Source organism: Caenorhabditis remanei, chromosome X (genome assembly GCF_010183535.1).
Source record: "Caenorhabditis remanei strain PX506 chromosome X, whole genome shotgun sequence".
NCBI classification, from domain to species: Eukaryota; Metazoa; Nematoda; class Chromadorea; order Rhabditida; family Rhabditidae; genus Caenorhabditis; species Caenorhabditis remanei.
In genome coordinates this window covers 16,937,995-16,961,340 of record NC_071333.1, presented here as the reverse complement: position 1 = coordinate 16,961,340, position 23,346 = coordinate 16,937,995, and the positions used below count along the sequence as shown (strand labels likewise).

General features: G+C 38.3%; 7 protein-coding genes across 7 annotated transcripts; 2 read left to right on the top strand and 5 right to left on the bottom strand.

Moving 5' to 3' along the window:
• Nucleotides 1-451: 451 nt before the first annotated feature.
• On the bottom strand, nt 452-3,193 carry GCK72_025411 (uncharacterized protein; the record flags this gene model as incomplete). Its single annotated transcript, XM_053736328.1, has 10 exons — nt 452-553; nt 753-860; nt 1,364-1,523; nt 1,569-1,660; nt 1,721-1,804; nt 1,863-2,129; nt 2,261-2,335; nt 2,383-2,540; nt 2,893-3,039; nt 3,142-3,193. 10 exons carry the CDS (start codon nt 3,191-3,193, stop codon nt 452-454), a joined length of 1,245 nt encoding a protein of 414 aa, XP_053579894.1.
• Nucleotides 3,194-5,854: 2,661 nt separating this feature from the next.
• On the top strand, nt 5,855-7,016 carry GCK72_025410 (uncharacterized protein; the record flags this gene model as incomplete). The annotated part of the gene is made up of 6 exons (XM_003103613.2): nt 5,855-5,950; nt 6,183-6,324; nt 6,435-6,508; nt 6,557-6,700; nt 6,764-6,827; nt 6,910-7,016. The coding sequence occupies 6 exons, from the start codon at nt 5,855-5,857 to the stop codon at nt 7,014-7,016; spliced, it is 627 nt and encodes a 208-aa protein (XP_003103661.2).
• A 506-nt stretch (nt 7,017-7,522) lies between these two features.
• GCK72_025409 (uncharacterized protein) lies at nt 7,523-8,720 on the bottom strand (the record flags this gene model as incomplete). The annotated part of the gene is made up of 4 exons (XM_003103553.2): nt 7,523-7,598; nt 8,098-8,447; nt 8,496-8,579; nt 8,634-8,720. 4 exons carry the CDS (start codon nt 8,718-8,720, stop codon nt 7,523-7,525), a joined length of 597 nt encoding a protein of 198 aa, XP_003103601.2.
• Nucleotides 8,721-9,358: 638 nt separating this feature from the next.
• Nucleotides 9,359-10,388, bottom strand: GCK72_025408 (uncharacterized protein; the record flags this gene model as incomplete). Its single annotated transcript, XM_003103687.2, has 3 exons — nt 9,359-9,601; nt 9,656-9,862; nt 9,912-10,388. The coding sequence occupies 3 exons, from the start codon at nt 10,386-10,388 to the stop codon at nt 9,359-9,361; spliced, it is 927 nt and encodes a 308-aa protein (XP_003103735.2).
• Nucleotides 10,389-13,009: 2,621 nt separating this feature from the next.
• On the bottom strand, nt 13,010-13,954 carry GCK72_025407 (uncharacterized protein; the record flags this gene model as incomplete). Its single annotated transcript, XM_053736327.1, has 4 exons — nt 13,010-13,186; nt 13,241-13,450; nt 13,496-13,568; nt 13,662-13,954. 4 exons carry the CDS (start codon nt 13,952-13,954, stop codon nt 13,010-13,012), a joined length of 753 nt encoding a protein of 250 aa, XP_053579893.1.
• An 850-nt stretch (nt 13,955-14,804) lies between these two features.
• Nucleotides 14,805-16,095, bottom strand: GCK72_025406 (uncharacterized protein; the record flags this gene model as incomplete). Its single annotated transcript, XM_003103698.2, has 3 exons — nt 14,805-15,041; nt 15,092-15,469; nt 15,520-16,095. 3 exons carry the CDS (start codon nt 16,093-16,095, stop codon nt 14,805-14,807), a joined length of 1,191 nt encoding a protein of 396 aa, XP_003103746.2.
• Nucleotides 16,096-21,961: 5,866 nt separating this feature from the next.
• On the top strand, nt 21,962-22,650 carry GCK72_025405 (uncharacterized protein; the record flags this gene model as incomplete). Its single annotated transcript, XM_003103667.2, has 3 exons — nt 21,962-21,968; nt 22,108-22,367; nt 22,414-22,650. 3 exons carry the CDS (start codon nt 21,962-21,964, stop codon nt 22,648-22,650), a joined length of 504 nt encoding a protein of 167 aa, XP_003103715.2.
• Nucleotides 22,651-23,346: the final 696 nt, after the last annotated feature.

The window sequence follows — 23,346 nt, the reverse complement described above, 5'->3', positions numbered from 1 at the left end:
TTTAGAGCTGTCTCTTTCTCTCTTACAGTTTTTTTTTGGTTGGTACATGATTGACATCCTACTTTCTACCCCCTGAATTAAAACAGAAGAAAAAGAAACCAAAAAATGATAAGAAGTTTAATTTTTTCCATCAAAGTGAAAAACTGAAAATATACATGTGAAAAACGGAGAATATGGCCGGGATGACTTTTGACTGGAGTTGAAACAATATTGAATTTGGTAACATGAAAGAATAACAAGTAAAGGGAGATAAAACAATACCGTAGTGGGATAGTTCAGGTGGATTTTTACATATTTGAAGACACCATTTTAGATTGATTGAGCATTTTTGACTGGTTTGTGTAGGATTTGGTATACAGTGTAAAAATTAGAAAAGAGATAATAGGAAATAATAGTTGACTACTAGCGATGTATATTTACACGAATGAAATATATGATAGTGGCTTCCACATCACACTCCATTTAGTACATCGTCCATGAAATTATTCCAATCGCTCATTTTTCCAAACGAAGGTATCAACCGTACAATATCATACATTGTTTTGTGATGCGTCTGCAAAACGGATTTGTTTTATGGGTGGGGAAGAAAAATGAATTAGAAACAACGGACGGACTCATTGAATTATTCACATTTTGGAGAAAACGCCGAAATGGATTAGAAGCTTTGAATCTCTAAGGACTCGTTTCCATAATCAAATTCAGAGCCACTCAACGACACCCAGGTCCCAAAAAAAAGCCCAAAAAAAACTCACAGTGAATGCTGGAACTAGCAAAAGCAGAAATTGTATCCTTGCATCTATATCGTCGACTCCTTCAGATGACAAGTACTGCTGCAGTTCCTTCATCGCTACGTTACAAGCCTGAAATCCATTTTGATAAGATGCATGTCATTGATAATAGGAGAGCAGCTGGAGGTCAAAAATATATAATATTTTGCTTTTTTTCAATTGAAAATGTCCACGTAGTATACTATAGAGTGTCATAGGTACACAATTTCTCCCACAAAGGAAATGTTTTATGGATCAAACAGATTGAAAGTAAAGCTCCGTTTTTGTAGTTATCAACTTTTCTGTACGGGCACTTCTTCGAGAGCTGTAGTAATTTTAGAGTGGACAGCTCAAAAATCGCACTATTTTGCACTGGAATAGGTCGATTTGAGGAATAAATTACTTTGTCGAAATAAAACTTGCTAAGAAATGTCTGTACAAAAAAGTCGCTTACTACAACAATGGAGGTCTACGATCCATAACGATCCATAAAAAGTTTATTTTGAGACAGTTAGTATTACTATGACACACTTTCAAAGTTGAGCATTTTCAACTGAGAAAGGCAAAATATGACATAATTTTGGCCGATAACGTACCTCTGCGGCTAGTGCTCTTGCCATATCCGACAACTGCACATTCCCAGGATTCCAGAACATCACTCTTCGTATTGTCATTATCTCTCCATAGGTCATGTTCTGGCTACTTATCGGATGTACCAATTCGGTTATTAATGACAGCATTCGGTTACCAAACATTCTAAAACAGAAACATTCAGGTTGGCTTATTATTCAAAAAACTTACATTTCCCTGATTAAAGTTTCATCCACAACATCAGTACCTTTGAAATTAACTGGATTACCGGGTACAATGAAGTTATTGTTGACGAGTACTAACTGAAAAACGTTTTTCTTATTAGGTTTTCTGGGAACGGAATCAAAGTCAAAAACACCAACCCTATCTCGGTACCCCAGCTCGTATGTGTGGTAAACATTGTCTAGCAACATGTACTTCAAAGCGAACGCTCGTAGTAGTTTGGTCTGGAAATATGCCATTTCTGCTTAAAACTGCTTACAACTGGTTCTGAACTGCACATACCTTATCATTGTGGTCACATAGCATTCGAAACTCTGGTAACTTTTCCACCCATTCAAACATCAGTACCATTTGTGCTTGGAATATAGTTGTGAAATCTTCAGAGGACGCCGGGGATCGTAACACCATGTCTTGTTCCGATAGAATTTCCTCCAATGATCCACACAGCATAGCTCTTCTCCTCCGTTTCTGCTCAGAGAAATCAAATACTTGTCTTGTGATTAATGAGCAATCACTTGGAGGTGACGGAGGTATCGCGGGTGTGAAGTCCTGTAATAAGAACTATGAAACATTTTTATTTGGTATACTATATCAAGCTCAAACCCTGGGTAGTATTTTGAAATAAGTGGGGGGAAATATGCAGTTTATGCAGGTTTTACTTGAATGTCCAATGAACTCACTGCCAGATTTATGTTGAGAGGAGTGAACGCAGATCCAGGAGATGTCATATCGCTAAGCTCATAATTCGGCGACGTCTAAATACTAATTTTTTCGAATCATGTCTTCAATTAGAGGCACTTACCCTAGTTCCACCTAACCGGAGGTCATAATCTGTATCATTTGTATCGAACGACCCACTCATTGAAGTGGTCACTTCTCGTTTTGGTTGCACTGCCTTCTTATCCATTCCCACTGCGTAACACTTGGCTAACCGACAAGCACGACAGGCACACCGAGCATCTGGAAGGTTTCTCTTATAATTTTTGTTTGGAAAATAAAAAAGTGAGAGATTTTTCTTCATAGATATGCGATTGATATGGAAAAAAAAGTTGAATGATGCAAAACGTAGTTTTCAAGGAAAATACAAATACTTTTTTAATGCCACCAATTGCCAAACGTGATAAAATTCAATTCACAACTATTTTTATCATGACTTGCAATTTTTTAAAAGTGTTTCCCTTTTTTCACAATATTTAAGGTAACTTTCATTCAAAATTAGTGAAATTTGAGTCCGTAGAATTTTTTGTAGCACTGTACTCCGTTCTCATTTGTTTTTCAATTTTACATATCAATATTTGTATAAAGCGCTCACTTTTATCAACAGGACACCGTCCACCCCTCCGACACGTGAAGGACATGTTGAAAGTGACCGCTCTCCGAAAAAACGCATTGCAGCCTCGACATGACCGAACACCGTAATGGAATCCGTCGGCGGCATCACCACAGACGACGCATTGTTCTGAAAACTGTCATATGTTATTTGGAAATCAACTTTTTTTTCATTTTTTATATAGGATTAAACAGAACCGTACAAAAAGGATCAAGACACTGTAAAACATACCTGTATGGCTTAATATTTCAATATGAGAAGGGTTGACTTCCGCTGTGAACATCAATTGGCCTTACTGAAAATAAGATGTTTTGTTTTGATCATGAAACTCAAAATTCAAAAGAAAAACCAGACTAACAAAGTACAAAGGATCGGAATATTGTAGTCAGAAAAAGAGCAAACACAAATTGAACCCAATAAACAAGAAGGACGACAGATGGGGGAAACCTCAAATTATTATAATCCAGTATTACTCTATTATTCAATTATCTTATTTTCATACTCTCTCATTATCATCCTGCTCTTATTACACCCTCTAATTGAAAATCACGTAAACCGAATTCCCACAGGGAAACAAATCCCTCGCCACAGCAGTTGGTGGTCGACCAAAAGGTGCCCCTCGGGTATAAAAAAATAGTAAGGAAGAGCAAGAGGGCGCGAGACTAAAAACGGTGCAGTAGGCTGAATAGAAAAGAGAGAAAATAGACTGCACGTGCTATTGACAGGACACGCAAACCAGACTGAAGAGTAGGCAGAAAAGAAAGAATAAGATGAAAAAGAAGAAGAAGGGCAAGAAAAGGGGAAAAAAGATAATAGGTTAATGAAAGAGAAGAAGGAGACGATGCGATGAAAAGGACCAGCGGACCTCTTATTTGGTATTAGTCGAGAGGAGATGACCATGTTCTCCGCAGGGTCTTCGTATCTCTCGACTAGATCCCGAACGTTCTAAAATGTGTCCTACGCAATCTGTGTAATGAGAGAGAAGGTCGAATTGCGACAACGAGTGTACACAAATTTTTATTTCGCATGAGAAAACGCTTTGAGTTTCAAAGCGTTAAAAAAAGTCGCATCTTCGAAATTTTGGATGCAAATGTTATATAAACTTGGAAAATATAGTTAGTAGAATAATAGCAAAATGTTTTTTTTTCCAAAAACATAAACTCAAAAAATAGAACTTCAAGATCATAAAGTTTCCGACTTGACGGAACATAACTCTTTTTTTTCCTCCTAAAAAAATTCCATATTAAAAACACTATATTTTTCAAAACATAAACGCAAAAATGGAACTTTAAGACCATGAAGTTCCCGGCTTGAAGGAACATAACTGTCAATGTGTTTCCTCCCAAAAAGTGGGGAAAAAAGTGAAGACTACACTTGAAACTCCATATGTTCCTACAAAAAAAGACACCAAACATCTTGGGCTTATCCTATTCTTGTTTCTCTTTTCCATTTCAGTCCTTCTCCTCCTCTCCCATCGTTCTCTGACATTATTCCGAGAGTGACCGAAAACTGTTACTAAAACAACATAGAACAAATATTTGAAAAAAAATGAAAAAATATCATCTTTTTTACTAACCACCATACCTACAATGTTGCGTACCGCTCCTCCCTCACCCTCGTTTCATTTGATTCCTTCTCATCACTCTTTTATCGCAATTCGCATTTTTGCGATTTTGTAAACAAACGCAATACTACAACAAAACCAGCGTGCCTGCCTATTCTTTGAATGAAACGTCCTGAGAGAAAAAGAGAAATGGAGGGGAATGAAAAGTCAACACTGAAGAATGTTGTAGTTGAAGATAAAATTGAGGACACTGGAACTTTGTTTCTCTTTGACAGACACGTGTTGTTTACGGATGTAAATTGCAGTGGTCGAGAAAGTTGGATGGATGCCAGAAGTTTTGTCGATTCCTGTCAGTTGAAGACAAATTTCCTGTTTTTTTTTAAATCTTGTTGAAAATCGAGTCAGAAAAACACAACTCACAGCACAACGTAAATTTTAGTAAGGCGGTGCAAAGTGGGTTCGATGTCTGCACTTTCACATACTGAGGTTTCAAAACTGTGACCACTGAAAACAAAAAGTACTAAAATTGAGCAAAAGTAAAAAAGAGTGTTTATGCAACTATATTTGAATGGTTAATGGGACATTTTAGTTTAAAAATTGGTTGCTTACTATTTCAGCTCTACAGTTTCTCAATTGCTTAAACTCGCAGTCATTTTTCCCAATTGGCCGAAAGTTTTGCTACTTACAGTAAACTCAGCGTTTCAGTCCATAAAACATGTTTATCCAAAAATAACATGTCATTTCCAAACTTACCGCGGGCAGGGCCATGCCGGGTCAAAAAAAAGTGAACAAAATTTTTGAGGAACTTTCGAAATTTTTTGAGGAACTTTCGAAATTTTTTTGAAATTTTTTGAAATTTTTTTCCGAAAGTCAAAATTCTGACTATTTTTCCGAATTCAATCGAAAGCTAGTAATTCATTTAGAAATTTAATTTTTTTAAATGTTAGTTTTTTTTAGTTCAAAAAATTTTGTCAAAAATAGGTTCATTTTCATTTTCTTGAACCCGGGGTGAATTTTGACAAGTTATCTGATTTCCAATATCCTGAAATACCCCCGTTTTCAAATTCTCTTTTTTCGCCCTACAAACTTTTGCTATTAGACTTTTCCATCATTCATTTCCGCCGGATGCAGATATCCGGATCCGCCCACGACTATGATTCAGGAGCACTGCAACCAAACTAAAAAGAGCCGTGAGATTTACTATGCACATGAGGTTACACGCCCCAACTTTTAAGAGCATGAGAGAAATAATTGAGTTTCTCTAGAAATGGGCAAAAAAGTTTGGTTGCCCGAGTAACACTGAAAGTAAATTATATATTCGCTTCGAAAGTTCGACTAAGATTTCATTTCCATTTGACATTCGAAAGTTTGAAGACTGAAATGCGGCTGTCAAGCTTTTTGTCTGTTCAACTTTTATTCCTATGTATTGACCTTTGTCATGGTTTTACTTGTGGTGAAAATAACACTTTATGTGAGGTAAGTTGGAATCTTTAAAACTTATCAACTCGATAAAGAAATTAAAATCAAAAATCTTTCATTAAACCTGCCTACTGGAAGGAAAAAAGTTTTGAGAGTGTATTTTTATTCGGATATTATCAAGATCAGTATTACTTATTCAATTCTGAAACATTACAACTAAACATCAGTCAAAATCAAATAAAAAACTTCTAGGCAACCAATCTGGCAAAAATCAAATGTTCAATTCCAGGTATGCAAGAAGTTCAGCGAAACGGAAGGTGTTCATACATATTTCGCAGCCGAGCAGTGTTCAATATACGCCGGGGTCCAAGATGAAACCGGGAACTACACAATTCCAGAAAGATGTGAACTTCTGTTCAGTAAAATACATCGTGAGTCTACTTACAAGAAAATAATAGATTCTATTCTCACCTAAAAATCGTATGTGACCAATAGATCAGCACCAGATCTCGCGTTACGATAAACGATTTTTTGAATTCAGCTACTTCGTGTCAACTGGCCGTAATCTCCGACGTGGATCTGCTAGGTTACTATATTCAATACGGAATTCGAATGGTAACAACGGTTCTTTTGAACATAATAGAACGAGAAAATTGTTTTTAGCAAGATCACAGTATGTTGCTTAGTTTAGAAAGAGAGGGTTGTTCGTCGAAATGGAATTGGTGGTCCCGGTTGGAAAATAAAACTACAACTGCTGGCATGGGGGATGCTACTGAACCATGTGATGTTGTACAAGGAGCTTTTGTTGTGAGTTTTAACTAGAAAAAATGAAATTAAGTTTCACTTTTCCTCTTACTGCCAAAATTCTAGGGATTCAACTTGGTTCGCATTAACCCCGCAAACTTCACACCAACCGGCATTTTGTGTCAGTGTAGTGAGTTTATTTCATCTTTCATCGCGCATTTGCAACTTATAACGAGGGTGATAACAAAATTTGATAGTTCAAAATGTTTCAGGCAATCAAGTTTCATTTCTGCCAGTGGTCAAGAAACCGGACAATGCGACTTCTGTTAGCATTCTTCTAGCGATGACAGTGACACTTGGAATTCAGTGGTTTAAGTGAATTGAGTACTTTAATAAAGTGTTTGAACAGACTTTTTTCTTCTAATATCCAGCATTATAACACAGAACGATATAATACGAAAAAACAGAAAGGAGATCAAAAAATCCTTCTTTTCGCATAAAAAAAATGTTGCGTCGGCAATGAACATTGTAAGAGAGGCAACGTGGTCATCAGTGACGTTTGGGTATCAATTTATCAAACTGTCACTAGTATCTCATGCTTCCACGTGATGTGAAGAGGAAATGTTTTGAAAGCGGTGGTCAGTTGCTTGTACGCGACATAAGAGAATTGCCGCAACGTTGTTGCATAAGATTTTCTTTGAGAATGAATTTAAAGTTTTGAAAAATTTGCTGTTATTAAAAAAATTAATAAATATCACAACATAGGTTAGAGACTGACAATTAAAAAAATACATAGAGAAAAGATGTAAAGCTTCATGGTGGTGTTTTGTACTGGTGACTTGAATTTTATGACGTTGATGTAGCATTTGCTGACTGGCAGTACAATCATTTGATTGGTGCAAAAGTTTTACTACTGATAACAAGTCTTGATTCGTAGAATTTGATCGACTGGTTAGGGAATCTGTAACGAAAAGTATGCTTTGTTTCCTTTGAATGAATTTCAGCTAGAAAATTTACAGATGCTCAACCCCAACAATCTGAACAGCAGAACAGTAAATAGGGAAGTGAGAAGTAAAGTATATTAGAAAATGTGTACCTGACAGCAGTAGGAAAAAAATAAATTAGTTGTATTGAAGGAATAACTACCCTTCAAAAATAATAATTCCAACATTTTACTCTTTTGGTACCAGTGGACCTGAAAAAGTTTCCACTTCCAACTTCCGACTTTCAGCTACGAAATTCAGCTGCTTTTTAGGTGTACTGGTTCCAAATAAGTAAAATGTTCGATTTTTTATGCACGATGGGAAGTTTTACCTTCAATACAACTAATTTACTTTGTCTTATCGCAGTCAGCTTCATGCTGTCGAAACAAACGTCTTACTACCGTCTTTTTTCCGCACAGCTTTGGTGAGCAGTAACCTATTTTCATGTAATAACCTTATCCAAACAAAATTACTCACCGTTCATGAACAATATGATCTGGGACAAGAGTGACCGAGCCGTCGTTCATTTTGCACAGGAAGTGCATGGTTCCAGGAGCCTTCGTCATTCCAAGAATATGAACCACCGACTTGCCGACCCAATCAACATGTGGTTGTTTAGAAGGTGCAGAAGCGGCAGAAGTCGATGGTTGAGATGTGTCACCACGAATGAAGCCATATCCTCTCCGTGTCTCATAAGGTCTTTCATAGGTGGGTGACTGAGGGCGACGGCCAGTAACCCTCGCAGCCATTCGCTCGTACTCTTCAATAATCCGGTCACATTGAAGGTTCTTCCTAGGCTCCCAACTGCTGTCAGTCTCCGGGAACCCCTGAAAAGAATAATAGAAATAAAATAACAAGTGTTTCTCTCAACAAACCTTCCACTTAATAAGGAACTCAGGTCCATTACGAGTGGTTCTTTTGTTCAGAATTCTCTCGACGACGAACAAATTGCAGTCGGGCTGAAATAAAAAGGTTTTAAATTCAAAAAAGCAATTAAAATTCAAAAAACTCACTACTTGTCCAAATTCCGATTTTGGTTCGTTCAAATCCGAATATCTTGAAGTGGAACGAGCATTTCTGACCGGATTTCTCCTTGACATTCTTCACTACTCGCGACGCTTTCAATCGATACTCGCAGTATTTGCTGGAGTGAGGGAGTGTGAGGATAGAGTGTGCGGCGGGGTGTCTTTTTTTGTGAGTGCGGCACAGAAAAAGGGGAGGACTTTCTCTGAACGGAAAATGTCAACGTTCTACAATGCGCAATTAAAAGGTGAGTGAGATTTGATGTAATCTTTTCTTATTGTTCTGTCTGGAATGTCCTATTCCTTCTGAGATGGTCTGAAAATTTGAAGTAAACGAGTGATATTTAACTAAATCATTTTATTCACAATACCAAGGTAAATGGGCAAAACTTGATTATTTTAAAGTTGCAAAGATTTTCAGATCAAAAAAGTTTTAAGGGCAACAACGGCGAGACTCAGCACATCAAAACGCTTAATAGCAAGTAAAACACGCGGAAAAGTATTTAAGGCATCTGGAAAGCACGAGATCTTGGAATAACATGGGTTCAAAATACAAAAATTTGGATGGAAAGCAGATATGGATGAAAGATAAATGAGAATATGCTTCATACGTAACAAAAAATAAAATTTTGGCCAGGAAACAAATGAGAGAACATCGAGAAAGGGAAGATTGGTTAGGAAGAAAAAAACATGTCGTAAAGTGTTTGATACGTTCCTCAGCGACCTTTTCTCCCGAAAGATTTCGCACTTTTGATATTCTCCGTATCTTTTCCAGATATAATCAGCCAGAACTCAGCAAGTTCTTCTCTGCTCAGAATGCGGTAGGCTGGTTCCGGCAACTCAAATTCGCAGCCTTCTTTACATTGGCACTTGGCAAAACCACCGATTGGAATACGGAGTGTTCCAGGAGGTAGTAGTGGCGGATATACCAGCTCGTGTTGAGGAGGAAGGGAGGCATACTGAAATAAGTTGATTTTAACAATTTTAAATATTTGACACTAGGCTTAACTCACCATTTTTTGAATTTTAAGCCTCAATTCTTCGCTCATTTTTGGCGCATTCTCCGCCTCCTCATCTGAGCTGGGTTCGGATTCTGATCCATCCGAGATGTCGTTTTTTCCAGAGGGAACCTCTTCTTTTACATTCGCCACTCCTCCGTATCTGGCACGATCTTCTTGCTTGCACAAGTTGATGAAATACTCCTCGAACTCGGTGGCAAGCTGCAAGATTGCTATATGAATCTAATTAAATTTCAAACATTCAACTTACATTCTGACCAATACGAGTCTCCAGGAGACTGACAATTTCCTTCTTGAAGAAAGATCGGGAAGTGTTAACGGCGCTGTTAATCATTCTTTGAATAAACTTTTTCGCCTCCTCACATGCCATCTTCCGGGAAAACTGAATTTTCCGTGGGCATGAGGAGTTCTTGAGCATAGCATCTCGTTGTGTTATGTATGATTCAACTGCTGTGTCAAAGATCTTGGTGCGCATGAAGACAGCAAGACTAATGCCTTCCAAATGAGGATTTGGCCCAAAAAGGAAACCTTTCTGTTCAGTTGTTGTGACAACCTTTTCGGTGTTGAACACTGCTCTGAGGTTTTCAATCCACGAATCATCGACGGTCATCGTATGCTGGGGAACCGCTGGACAGCATTTCTTGGGGACGTTCATGTCCTTCTTGGCGGTTTTCTCTTCCTTCTTAGTGACGTTCTCTTGTTTCTGAGGTTGAAGTTGTTTTGGCATCGGTGATTTTGTGCTAGTAAACCCTGAAAAAAACAAATAATGGTAATAAATAAGAGTGGGAGGAGGTTTTTCACGAATCGGTAATCATGACACAAATCTTTTGAAAGTCTTACTTTCATTTAAATTACGAATGATTTACAGATTAATCAGAGAGCGGATACCAAATTTCAAGCGTTTCAATTGGAAAGCCAGATGAATAAAACGTTTTCGGAGAAATGACTGCAAAAAATAAGTAAAAACTACCAAACTAACGATAAAACCAAAACTCATGAAAAACAAGGAAAACGAGAGAAAAGAGACGCAGACAGAGAACATGAGGCGAAAAGAATGAAGGGTGTGCACTCCCCATTGCACTGTACACTGTGAGAGGAGGACGGGTGCCGTTGGGCCCTCGGTTCGCAAAACAATCAATGAAGAGGACCATACGCAGAGGTTCAAATAGCACGGCAAACGGTTCATCGAAGCGAGGCAGAGCGCACTTGCGCAACACGTTCGCGTGCAGTGGGCCAAACGAAAACTGCCTATGAAAACAAAAACAATAATGGTTTGCTTCTGTATGAAATGAAAAAGTCACAAATTCCAGATGTTCTCTCTTAAAATAGGGTGGGTTCGAAAACTGAATACAGCGCTAAAATGAGAATTGACGTGGCTGCATGGGGCGGGACGAGCTGTTCTTGCTTAGAAAAAATTGAATTCATTATAGGTTTAAGCAGATAACATTAATATTCGAGAGAGCATGTATACCAAACTTTTTGTAAAAGTTGGAGGGTAACATGAGTAAGTTATTCCATCAAAAATGTACACGAGAGCCATTTGAATAAATTATTAAACTTGGCAGATATGTTTGTTATAATTTTCGCGCTGTTGAGAACATTTGTGTAGGGGACCTGAAATCAGAGGTACGAGCAGTGCGCTTCACCAAACTCCAAAATCATGTAAATTTGGTGCACTTCATTTCACGCTTCCTGCACAAAACAAACGAAATGTTTGAAAATTTGGAACAAAATAGCTTCAATACATCAAAGTTTAGTTTAATCAGTAAAAAACGTTTCCGCCAATTTTTTTATCTGGTGTGAAACAAATATCTTGCCGCAACCTTCTGGAACTTTCCCATGAGTGGAAAAACCACCGCACCAACTTGGAAAGCGGCGCCCGCTTTTCAGTCGTTCCTCAAAACGGACTCAATGGATGGGCGACTTCTTCCGTCGTCTCCCACAACACCAACTCGTCGTCGGACAATCAGCATCAAGTCAACGATACAACAAATGCCAACACGATCACTTCGCTTCCTACCTTGGAGTATCTCTTCCTTCCGTATAAGGGGTGATTTTCTGGCCATGCGTGAGAAGAGAAGGCTCGCGGACAAGCCAAGTACCAGTCAACCCGATCGCCAACTCCGATCATTCATCGGCCATTGCACTCTAATAAAAATGGCTACAACAGCTCAGGGTTTGAGGCGGTTACGGGACTCTAAAACCCGGTCCACCTAACCACTTCGTCACAATAATGCTTCCGAACCACCAGCGTACTGTATACCTGAATAATTTTATCAGCATACGCATTACCATGGTAGTTTCCATTCCCTGCTCGGCACATGTTCCTCACGGCATCTGAGTCGCTAAGATGACAGTAAGAGACAGGTGGAGAGCAGGTAAAACATTAAATCACAGCAAAATTGCAAGGACGTGAAGAACAGTTAAGGGGATTCCGAAATTGACTCCTACGTTTGAGAAAGACGACACGGAAACTTCAACCACAACTCATCGTTCAATTCTAATTTTGGCCCGGCCGACCTTTCCCGTTGCAACTCAGAAGTTATCGAAATTATTATCATGTTTTCTTGCTGCGCTAACTGTTCCGGAGACAAAAAAAGAACAAATTTTTGACGGCACGAGTTAGGGAGCGGGCACGCATGGCCGATTTAGCTAATCAGGGTTAAATAAACACCACTCTTTTCTGTTTTTGCTCATTGAGAAGAGGCGTATCAAGTTTCAAGGAGCCTACACCTAAACAGCGTTGAAAACAGATTCCCACACATTGAACAGAAAAATGGGAGGACTTTCTCCGAACGACAATGTCCAATTAAATGATGAGTGAGATTTGATGTTAACTTCTCCTATTGTGCTTTCCAAAATGTCCTATAAGATATTCTCAAAATTAGAAATAAACGAGTAAAATTTACCAAAATGATTTTATTCACAATACCAGGGTGAAAGGGTAAAATTCGATTTTTATTTTAAGAAACTTAAAAGTAGCAAAAAATTTCAGATAAAAAAAGTTTTGAGAACAACAACGGCGAGACTCAGCACATCAAAACGCTTAAGATCAAGTAAACCACGCGGAAAAAGTGTTGAAGGCATCTGGGAAGCACGAGATCTAGGAATAAAATGGGTTCAAAATACAATAATTTGGATGGAAAGCAGATATGGATTAAAGATGAATGCGAGTTAGCTTAATATGTTACAAAAAAACATTTTGACCAGGAAACAAATGAGAGAACATTGAAAAAGGAAGGATCGGTTAAGAAGAAGAAACATGTCGCAAAGTGTTCGGTACGTCGCTTAACGTCCTTTTCTCCAGACAGATTTTTTTGCCATTCTCCTTATTGTCTCCAGTAAGAATCATCCAGAACTCAATAAGTTCTTCACTGCTGGGAATCCGTAGGCCGGCTCCGCCAACTCGAATTCGCAACCTTCTTTGCACTGACACTTTGCAAATTTACCGATTGGGATACGGAGTGATCCTGGTGGTGGTGGAGGCGGATAGACAAGTTCGTGCTGCGGTGGAAGCGACGCATACTGAAATAAGTTGATTTTATCAATTTCGAATATTAGCTAGTTGGTTAAACTCACCATCTGTTCAAGTTTCAGCTTCAGCTCCTCACTCATTACTGAAGCCTTCTCTGTCTCATCTTCTGCCTTTGCTTTGGATGCTGATTCACCCGAAATGCCGTCTTCTCCAGAAGCAATCTCCATTTTCACAACATTTTCTCCACCGTCAATTTTTACATTATCTTCTTGCTTGCAGAAGTTTTTGTAAAACTGCTCGAACTCGGCGGCAAGCTGCAAGATTATTCTATGAACCTAATTTTCAAAAATTCAACTTACATTCTGGCTAAGACTAGACTCCAATAGACTGACAACTCCCTTGTCGAAGAATGATCGTGACGTGTTTACGGCACTGTTGATGAGTTTTAGAATCAAACTTTGAGCCTCTTCTTAAGCTATTTTCCGAGAAGGTAGATGTCTGTTTGTGCATGAGGAGTTCTCCAACGTGAAGTCTCGATGCTCTTTGAACGATTCCACTCCTGTTCCAAAAATCTTGGTGCGGATGAAAACTGCGAGACTAATTCGTTCCGAAATAAGTTGTCCTTTTAAGCGCATTGGGCCAAAAAGATAGCTTTTCTGTTGAGTTGCAGTCAGAACTTTCTCGGTGTTGAATAATGCTTTCAGGTCTTTAACCCACGCATCATTGTCGACGATCATCGTTTGCTCGTCCTCCTTGGCTGTCTTCTCCTCCTTCTTAGGGACGTCCTCTTGTTTCTGAGTTTGAAGTTGTTTTGGCATCGGTGATTTTGTGATAATAAACCCTGAAAAAAGCGAATGATGATAATAAATGGAAGAAGGGGGAGATTTTTACAACGAATCGGTAAGCGAGACAAAAATCTTTCAAAGGCCCGTTTTCAGAGAAATAACTGCAAAAAATAAGTTAACTCTGCCAATTCAAGGATCAAACAACAACAAGAACTCTGGAAAAAACAAGGAAGGCGAGAGAAAAGACACGCAGACAGAGAAAAATGAGGCGAATCGAGGAAAGGGTGTGCACACCACACGGCACTGTTCACCTTGAGAGTAAGGCGCATGGCGTTTGGCCCTCGGTGATAATTTTGTTAAATATAATCAACAGTAGATCAATTGCTCTAAACTGTGCAAAAGATGTAGTGGACTGTTTCAGACGTACGAGCGGTACGCCTCTTCTAACTTAGAAGTCGTGTGAATTTGATGCACTTTATTTCACGCTTCCTGCACAAAACAAGCTAAATGCTTGAAAATCTGGGCTAAAAAAGTTTCAATACATCAATGTTTAGACTAATCAATGAAAAAACATTTCCAACAACTTTTTTATCTGGTGTGAAGTGGTGATTACTGTGAAGATAGAAACGGTGAACATGGTGAGAATATGCGAAAAAATATGCGAGAATTTGAGTTAGTGGAGACGGGGTTATTCATCACAACATGGCGAAGAAGTGTTTCAGCGAGATCTCAATAAACTCACAGTGATAAAAGGGAACGAAATACAGGAGATATAGGGTCAAAGTTAAGTTTTGGGAAGGGGGGCACACGGCTGATTGGATAAAAACTGGACTGGATAAGATTTCGTGGATAAGATTACACATCACTCGATAAATTTCTTCAATTATTTTCTAGGTGGTGAACGTGGGGCTCCTCGTTTGAGCTGTTGTTGCCTCTCCTCGGTGATTCCCCAATATGCCAAGTCATCCGGAGTCAAAATGTGATATGACGGCTCTTGTAACTGGACTTGACAACCTGGCTTGCAGACGCATCTTGTCGTGGAACCCATTGGATAGAGAAGAGCGTCCGGTGGTGGAAGTGGCGGATAGATGACTTGATGAGTGATTTGGTTTGCTGCGTTCTGAAATGAATTAAGATAAAATACTGAAAAACATCATGAATTTAACTCACCATCTCGTTAACCGCTTGTTGCAGTCTCGCACTCATTTCACGGTTTCTCGCATTTTCCATCTGCGCTCGTTCTCGAATTTTGAGTAGAACAATATTTGCCTCCAGAAATCCCCGATCCGCTTCCGACTGTGCTTTCCTCCTTTGAGCAGCCTTTATCTCACGGAACATTTGTTCATTCTCAACCTTCAGAGAATTCCACACTTTGACCATATACGAAACCCTTCTCCGGTCTCCCTTCTTCTCTTTTTCCTTTTTTTCCAGTTTCTGCTCCTCCGTTTCGTCGAACGGACTTCCGTTTGGATCGACGTTCTTGCTTTTGTACTCCTCGTCTTCCTTCTTGCAGAGAGCATCGAAGTGATCTTCGAGTCTTGCCAAAGCCTGCAAACAAAAAATACAAGATTAGTCTTATCTCGACTATTTCAACTTACGTAAAAGCGAACAACGGTGTGGGTAGGTCCCGCCAAGTCAACAGATGGACCCGCTTGCTTCAGTCTTTCAGCCATCAGCGCTCCAACAAATGCTTTGGCCGAAGTGTGCGCCTTATTTCTGGCGACGTATTGAAGAGTGTATAACTCGGAATACGAGTAGCTTTCCTTGTTTTCGATTTCCCTTTCCTTCTCGAAATGCTCGATTCCTTCGTTGGCAACTGTATTACAAAATGTGTGGATGTGAGCAGTGGTTACTTCGAAAATCGTAGAGATCTTTTTTGAAAAGAAAATTTCTCGTTGCTGATCAGACATTTTGGCAAGGTCTGCCGGGCTTGTCGTTCTCAAGTCAATTGACACCGCTACTGCCTCTTTGATTTTGTCCTTGAGGAACTCATCAAGTGTCTTGAAGTCAGGGTCATGGTTTTGTTCCTCGACTCCTTTGGACGCATCCTTGTTGTCGTCGCCCTTGGCAACGAGCTCTTGGATGTGAGTCTCATCTTTCGAAACTACTCCCTTAATCGCGTCGTCACCTTTGACGACCTCAATTTTCTTAGACGACGCTCGAGGATTACTCATTTCCGTGGGTTCTGTAATATAGAAATTATTGACACGAAAAAAGGAAAGATCACGAGTTCAGAGACAAGGAAACAGAACAAATGTTCGATGGGAAGAGCGCCCCCTATTGATTTCTGCTATGATGTATTGGGCAAGAGTGGGGGGAGTGGGAATGCATGTAGCTAATCGAGGTTGACTAGACACAGCTGCCTTATGTTTCTTCTGACTGAGAAGAGGCGTATCAACTTTCAAGGAGCCTATTCGAAGACAACGATAAGAACGGTTTCCTCTCGATTGAAAACGGAAAAAAAATGGAAGAGACCATTCAAGCGCCCCCTAGATTTCCAATGTTACTAGAAGCGAGAGACACAGACTGCAAAAGCGGCACCGCTCCCCGTGGCCGGCAGAACCCGGTGCCCTCTCTCGACCACATGGAAGAGACGTTTGCCATCACAAATAACAAACGACAAAGTGAATGGAAAGGGAGAATGTTATGACTTTCTAAAAGTTTATATTAAAATTTGAGATCAACTCTGACTTTTCTGTTGTTGGTGCTCAAGCAGAAAGAGGCACGGGGTCGCGAAGTAGCCCAATGTGCTCGGAGAGGACAGAGGAAGAGGGACCGGGCAAAAAAGAGAAGATGCGAAAAGGGAAGAAAAAGGAGAATGGAGAAATAGAAGAAAAGTGGGCGGGTCGTCACCAATTCGCTCCAATTGACTCATAAAACAAAAAAATGGAAAAGAGAATTGGTAAATGTCAAAGTATGAGCCATGAAAAGAGTAATTTGTCAAATGGGTATGAAATAAGAAATAAGATGAGAACCAAGAGTGAAAATGTGTGAGTATTGACGTAAAAGACTTCTCGTGACACAAAAGTGCATTAGACAGATATATTTTGATCATGAGAGAAAGGAAAAATGGCAGAAGATGAAGGAGGGATTTGTGGGAGCGAGGTGCATTTGAAGGAATATGAAAATTTTGAGTGGAATGTGGGGGCGTGTGGTTTTTTTAGGTCTACAACCTCACACTAACATTCAAATTTTCCAGAAAAGAATGCGGGGAAAAATGAGAAGTCAAAGATGACGTGCAATAAAAGTTCATGGGGAACTCTGGCGGAGAAAATTTGAGAAACTGCAAATTGTTTTTATGAGTCACACACATCCTTTATGAGATACATACTTCCGGTCCGTCTGTTGTTGTGAAAAACTGGAAAAAAAGAATGGTTACCAAAAAACAATAAAGACAATTTTTGTTATTAATATGCAGAAATGTTATAGTAAAAGGTCTAGTTACAGGTCTAGTTGAAGTTATCTGTTATAGAGCAGTACCGGTCGAAAGTTATAGACTTTGGCCGTTTTCAGTTCTAATTGACCAACTTTGAGAGTGTGTCGTGGCAATTCTGACCTTCACACTCAGTAAAGTTCACACAGATCAAATTATACAGATCAATAGTGGTGCTTCAATTTTGTAGTAGACAACTTTATTATACCGGCACTCGACTAGTGAGTTAATTATCGAAAAAGCAATTTCTCTCTCGAATCGATCAATTTCAGTGAAAAATAGTGCAATTTTTGAGCTTTCATCTAAAACTGACAATATCTATTTAGGGAGCGTCCTTACAAAAACGAAGTCAACTACAAAAATGAAGATACACTTTTGATCTGAACGATCCTATAAAAAGTTATTTTGTGCAACAATTAGTTTCCCCATGACGCACTCTTCAAGTTGGGCATTTTCCACTGAAAAACAAAATATGAAATCTTTTTGGCCGGTACTGTGTGGAACTTTTATTATGGACCTATTCACAAGGTAGCAAAAAAAGCAAAAACTTTTTTTTGCTAGTAGTAGAAAATAGTTTTTTGCTTTTTTTGCTACCTTGTGAATAGGTCGAGAATAGGTCCATTAGAAAACATAATCAAGTGATACAGAAAATTTGCAAAGGTCTCGGGTTGGGCCGACGGCAGTTTTAGCGTGATTTTGTTCAAACTTTCCTTGGTGACAGCTCCGAATATCTATTATTTTAGCTAGATTTTATTCAGTTCGTTTGAAATATCTTTTCACTTTTTATGGATTATTTTCCATTTGGAGCAACATAATTATTTAGATCAAAACTTGAAATAAATAAAATATTGTAACAACTAGTAAGGAATGAGAAGAGGGTTCTATTGAGGCTGTTATAGTGGATTGTGTCTAAGCTCCGCCTACCATTAAACGTATATGGAACACATGTACAGGCTACTGGTAATTTGCAATGATGTCATTTGTCGCAAAAAATACAAGCACCTGTTAAACAGATCTTCGCTTTTCGAGACTTTACCAAAATAAACTTTGAATGTGATGAACGCCCAATTCAAGCTAGTTATGTCATATTTAAGTAAAAGTGAACGATCGCTAGATGTTGAGTGTCTAGACAGCTCAAATGGTTGTAAAGACTGTTTGAAAATTGCTCTTCATTCGAGCACATGTCGTTTAAAAAGTTCTAGAGATGCTTACCACTCCATAGGAAACATTCAACATACTCAACATCCCAGTGGGACGTTGTCAACGCAACGGGTTGAAAACAAAATTCTATGCGTTTTGCGAAGGATAATAATTATAGGCTTACTCTCCGTCAAGCCCACGCGAAACCACGAGAATACGACGAGCCCTAGGAGTATAAATCGTCTCATATAACACATCACACCAATACTAATTTGTCTAATTTCTCGGCTTCACTTCAGACTTTCAAACTTCCTACGTTTAATGACTTTATAACTTGCAACATTATTACAAACAGGATTCTTATGTTGGAAGGTGAGAACATTGAGAGAAATTCTAAGATCATAATAGAACTATTGCAGTTTTAATATGTTTTGGTTACAAGCAGGAGGAGAATGAAGACTATCCAAGAATATGTAATGCGATTAGCATTTGCAGAACTCAGAACCATGATTTTACTAAATATTCATTCGCAAAAATATATCTACAACTGTGATTCAACCGCTATCAGAAACTGCTCAAACTGTACCACTGCTCCTAAATGTAGAAGAGCAACAGGCGTATACATTCCAATGGGTTCCACCGTCAAAACTATTACGTACTTAAACGGTTATTATAGTTCTTAACGCTTTTATCTTGAAATCCTTATTTTTACTTTGAACACTGCGAGGAACTTTCCCGGTATTTCAATGTGTTCCTATGAGTTTCTAAACCAGATGATATTGTCATTCCAACTGGAGGATTAGCAAAGTGCGAATGTTCTATAGAATGCACAAAGACACTTCCACAGCCAGAATATCGCAACATAACCTATGAGAATCGGTGGAATATTTTATAATTGTGGAAGAGTCGAAAAAAACACATCAACTAACTGTAAATCGACAAAAACAGAACTTTTGATTCTGAGCCTCTCGACAACATAGAAGAGACGTTTGCCAATTCAAATACCGAACAATCAAGAGAATGAAAAGAGAGAATGTTATGACTTTCTAAAAGTTTGTATTAAAATTTCATATCAACTCTAACTTTTCTGATGTCCAAGCAGAAATAGGAATCGTGTCGCGAAGAAGTCCAATAATGCCAGAGAGGACAGAAAATCTGAGCCGGGCAAAAAGAAAAAGATGCGAGAAGGAAAGAAAAGGAAGAATGAATGAAGAGAAGAAAATTGGGGGAGGGGGAGCGGTCGTCATCAATTCGCTCCAATCGACTCATAAAACAGAAAAATGGGAAAGAGAATTGATTGGTAAATGTCGAAGTATAACCCATGGAAAGAGTAATTTGCCAACTGGACATGAAATAGGAAACGAAATGAGAACCGAGAGCAAAAATCTGTGAGTATTGACGTAAAAGACTTCTCGTGACACAAAAGTGCATTAGGCAGATATATTGTGATTAAGAAAGAGATGAAAAATGACACGAGGAGGAATTTGTGGGAGCGAGATACATTGAAAGGAATATATATATATTTTTTTTTTTGAGCGGAATCTCCAATAACAAAATAGAGCTAATTAATTATTATATATTGTTCACATTCAACAACACCACAACATCATGAATAAAAATGCCAGAATCAAGGCAAGTGAATGAAAGAAAGGGATGCGGGGAAAAATGAGAAGTCAAAGAAGATGTTGATGCAGAAGGGGAACTCTGGTGAGGGAAATTTGAGAAGATAATTGTTCCTATGAGCTACAAACTTGCAATCCGGGTCAATGCGCTCCGATGGTTATTATTGAGAAGGTTCCTTCAAAAAACAATGATATCAAATGGGATAGCTCATATTATAGGTATTTGGGATATCTGTTATAAGCAACTTTCATCAGAAAACATTTGAACAAAAATTGCAGAACATCCACGGATGTCCCGGGTTAAGCTGACGGCAACTTGAATACCTATTCTCATTCTTATATAAAAAAGACAATTGGACGTTGGCTGTTTGTCTGACGCGATGTCCGCAACGGTAACGGGAAGAGAAGAGAAACTGAGCAAAACCGAACTGGCGCGCTTTGAAAACCGATCGGCGCTTTAGACCACATGCGGGTACATTTCTGGCTGGTTTAAGATAATAATCAATTGTTTTGGAAAAAAGTTATTCTAAAAAACCATCAGCCGGATCTACCTAGATGGTGAGCTGTAATAATTCCAAAGACCTCGTTGTTGGGGTTTAAAATTGATTCGAAGTGTCGTCTTTGTGAATTCCCAAACTTCTATTTATTTCTTGGCAAACAGAAAAGAATGGTTACCAAGAAACAATAAAAATAACTACTGTAATTACTGCGAAGAAACGTGAAAGTTAGAGGTTTAGTTATAGGTTATGTGATACAGTACCGGTCGAAAATAATGGAATTTGGCCGTTTTCGGTTGAAAATGTCCAACTTTGAGAGTGTGTCATGGTATTTCTGACGGTCACACCCATTAGGTTTTCAATGAATCATACAGATCAAAAGTGGTGCTTCAATTTTGTAGTAGACACCTTTATTGTACCGGCGCTCGACTACGTATCGACAAAGCAATTTCTACCTCGAATCGACCAATTTCAGTGAAAAATAGTAAAATTTTTGAGCTGTCCTCTGAAAATGACAGCTCTAGGGAGTGCTCGTACAAAAAAAGTTGTCAACTACAAAAATGAAGATCTACTTTTGATCTGTATGGTTCATTTAAAATCGGATTGATGGGACAATCAGTATTACCATGACGCACTCTCAAAGTTGGACAATTACAACTGAAAACGACCAAAGTTCATAACTTTTGATCAGTACTGTATAACGATAGCCTATAACTCTGACTAAACCGATAACTAGAACTATAATTTCAACGTTTCTAAAATAGAGGTTTGGGATTTCAGTAAACAGATGACACTTCAAATCAATTTTATACCGTAAGATATAATTCTTCAGAACAATTACAGCATATTCTATTTGTCAGTATTTTCATGGCACACTTTCGATATCAGACATTTTCAACCGAAAAACGGCTATAGTCCATAACATATTGACCGGTAATGTAGGTCGTCCAGAAAGCTTGAGGCGGGCCACTAAACCAGGAGCCAAGACCCAAAAAAGATGATTTTAAACCGTTTTCATTCTAGCACATGACATTTTAAAAGTTTTAAAAGAGATTCTTACCACTTCATAAAATTCAAAATACTCAACATCCCAATGGGACGTTGTCAACGCAACGGGTGGAAAACAAAATGCTATGCGTTATACGGAGGATGATAATTATAGGCTTACTCTCCGTCTAGCACACGCGAAATCACAAGAGCTCACGTAATATAATTCGTCGTTTATAATACAACCTACCAGTGCTAATTTGTCTAATTCACATTTTCGAAAACCCACGTTTTATGACTTTTCGACTTAAATATTCTCAGAATTCTAATGCTGAGATAAGCTGAGATAACTACTTGAACTATGAAAGGTGAGAACATCGGATAAATAGCTAAGGAAACATAATTTTTTTTTCAAAATATGACCATTGCAGTTTCAAGATGTTTTGGTTATAAGCAGAAGGAGAAAGAAAACGATCGGAAAATATCTGACAAAATTAGTTTTTCCAGGGCTCAAAACCATTGTTCCGCTTAATGTTCATAAGAAAGATGATAAAAATAAAACAACTCAAGTCGTACCTCCAACAGTGACCACACCAAAACCTACATTAGCTCCAACTGCACATCAACCAGTTTCTACAATAGTTCAAACCCTGCTTCAATCGCTTCCAGATACTGACCAAAGTGTTGCACTACTCCGCAATATAAAAGAACAGTATGCTTTAACATTCCAACGGATTCCATGGTCAAAACGGTCACGTGCTAGAACGGTTAGTGTAGTTCTGAGCGCATTTATCTTGCAATCTTAATTTTCAGTTCAAACATATCGAGGAACCTTCCAGCCATATCGATGTGTTCCCACCAATTCCTAAACCACATCATATGGTCATTCCGATTGGAGGATTAGCAAAATGTCAATGTTCCATAGAATGCACAAAGACACTTCCAATGCCAGCATACCACAACGTAACTTATGAGAATCGGTGGAATTTTGAAACACCAATGCAACGTGTTAGTGTGTTACAAATTTATCGAGGAAACGTCGAGTTGTAAACATAAAGTAAACCAAAACAATCAAGACTCTCGATTTTGATTTAATTTTACTGAATCGTTTTTCATATCACTATTATTTGTATTTTTAATCATTGTCAAATCCCAAATTTGATTTTATGGTCATTTTTGATTATTCAGTCCTGATCATTTAATTTCAATTTTTTGTCCCAATTCCTTTTCCCATAAAATTTAAACATTACCTACGATATAAATATTCTAGAGGAAGAATCGCCAAAAAATCGTTACTGTACTAAATCATTTTTCATATCACTATTGCTCGATAAGCATTTTTCAAAATAATTTTCAAATTTCGATTATTATTTCTTATATCTTTTCCGATGATTCATTGCTGATAATTTCATGTTCTTCGTCCCGATTCCCATTTCCATGAAATGTAATACAACGCCCTTCGTTCCTTTTGCCCCATCAACTGAAAAAAACAAATAAAAATCTACAAGTTCCTTTTTCCTTCACATAGTTCTGAGATATGTTTTAAAAACGATGTAACGTCACACGTTGCTAACCAATTGAATATTCAACACGTAACCCTGTGCTAATTGTCAAACATCAGAAACGAAACCAAGTTTTTGCCTTTTAAAAAGTCTTTTCTAAGATGGTGTGCATTATTGTTAAACCTGAGAGTGTTAAAAGTTAAAACCTGAAATAATTCTTATCAAAGTTTGTTTTATTTTAAAG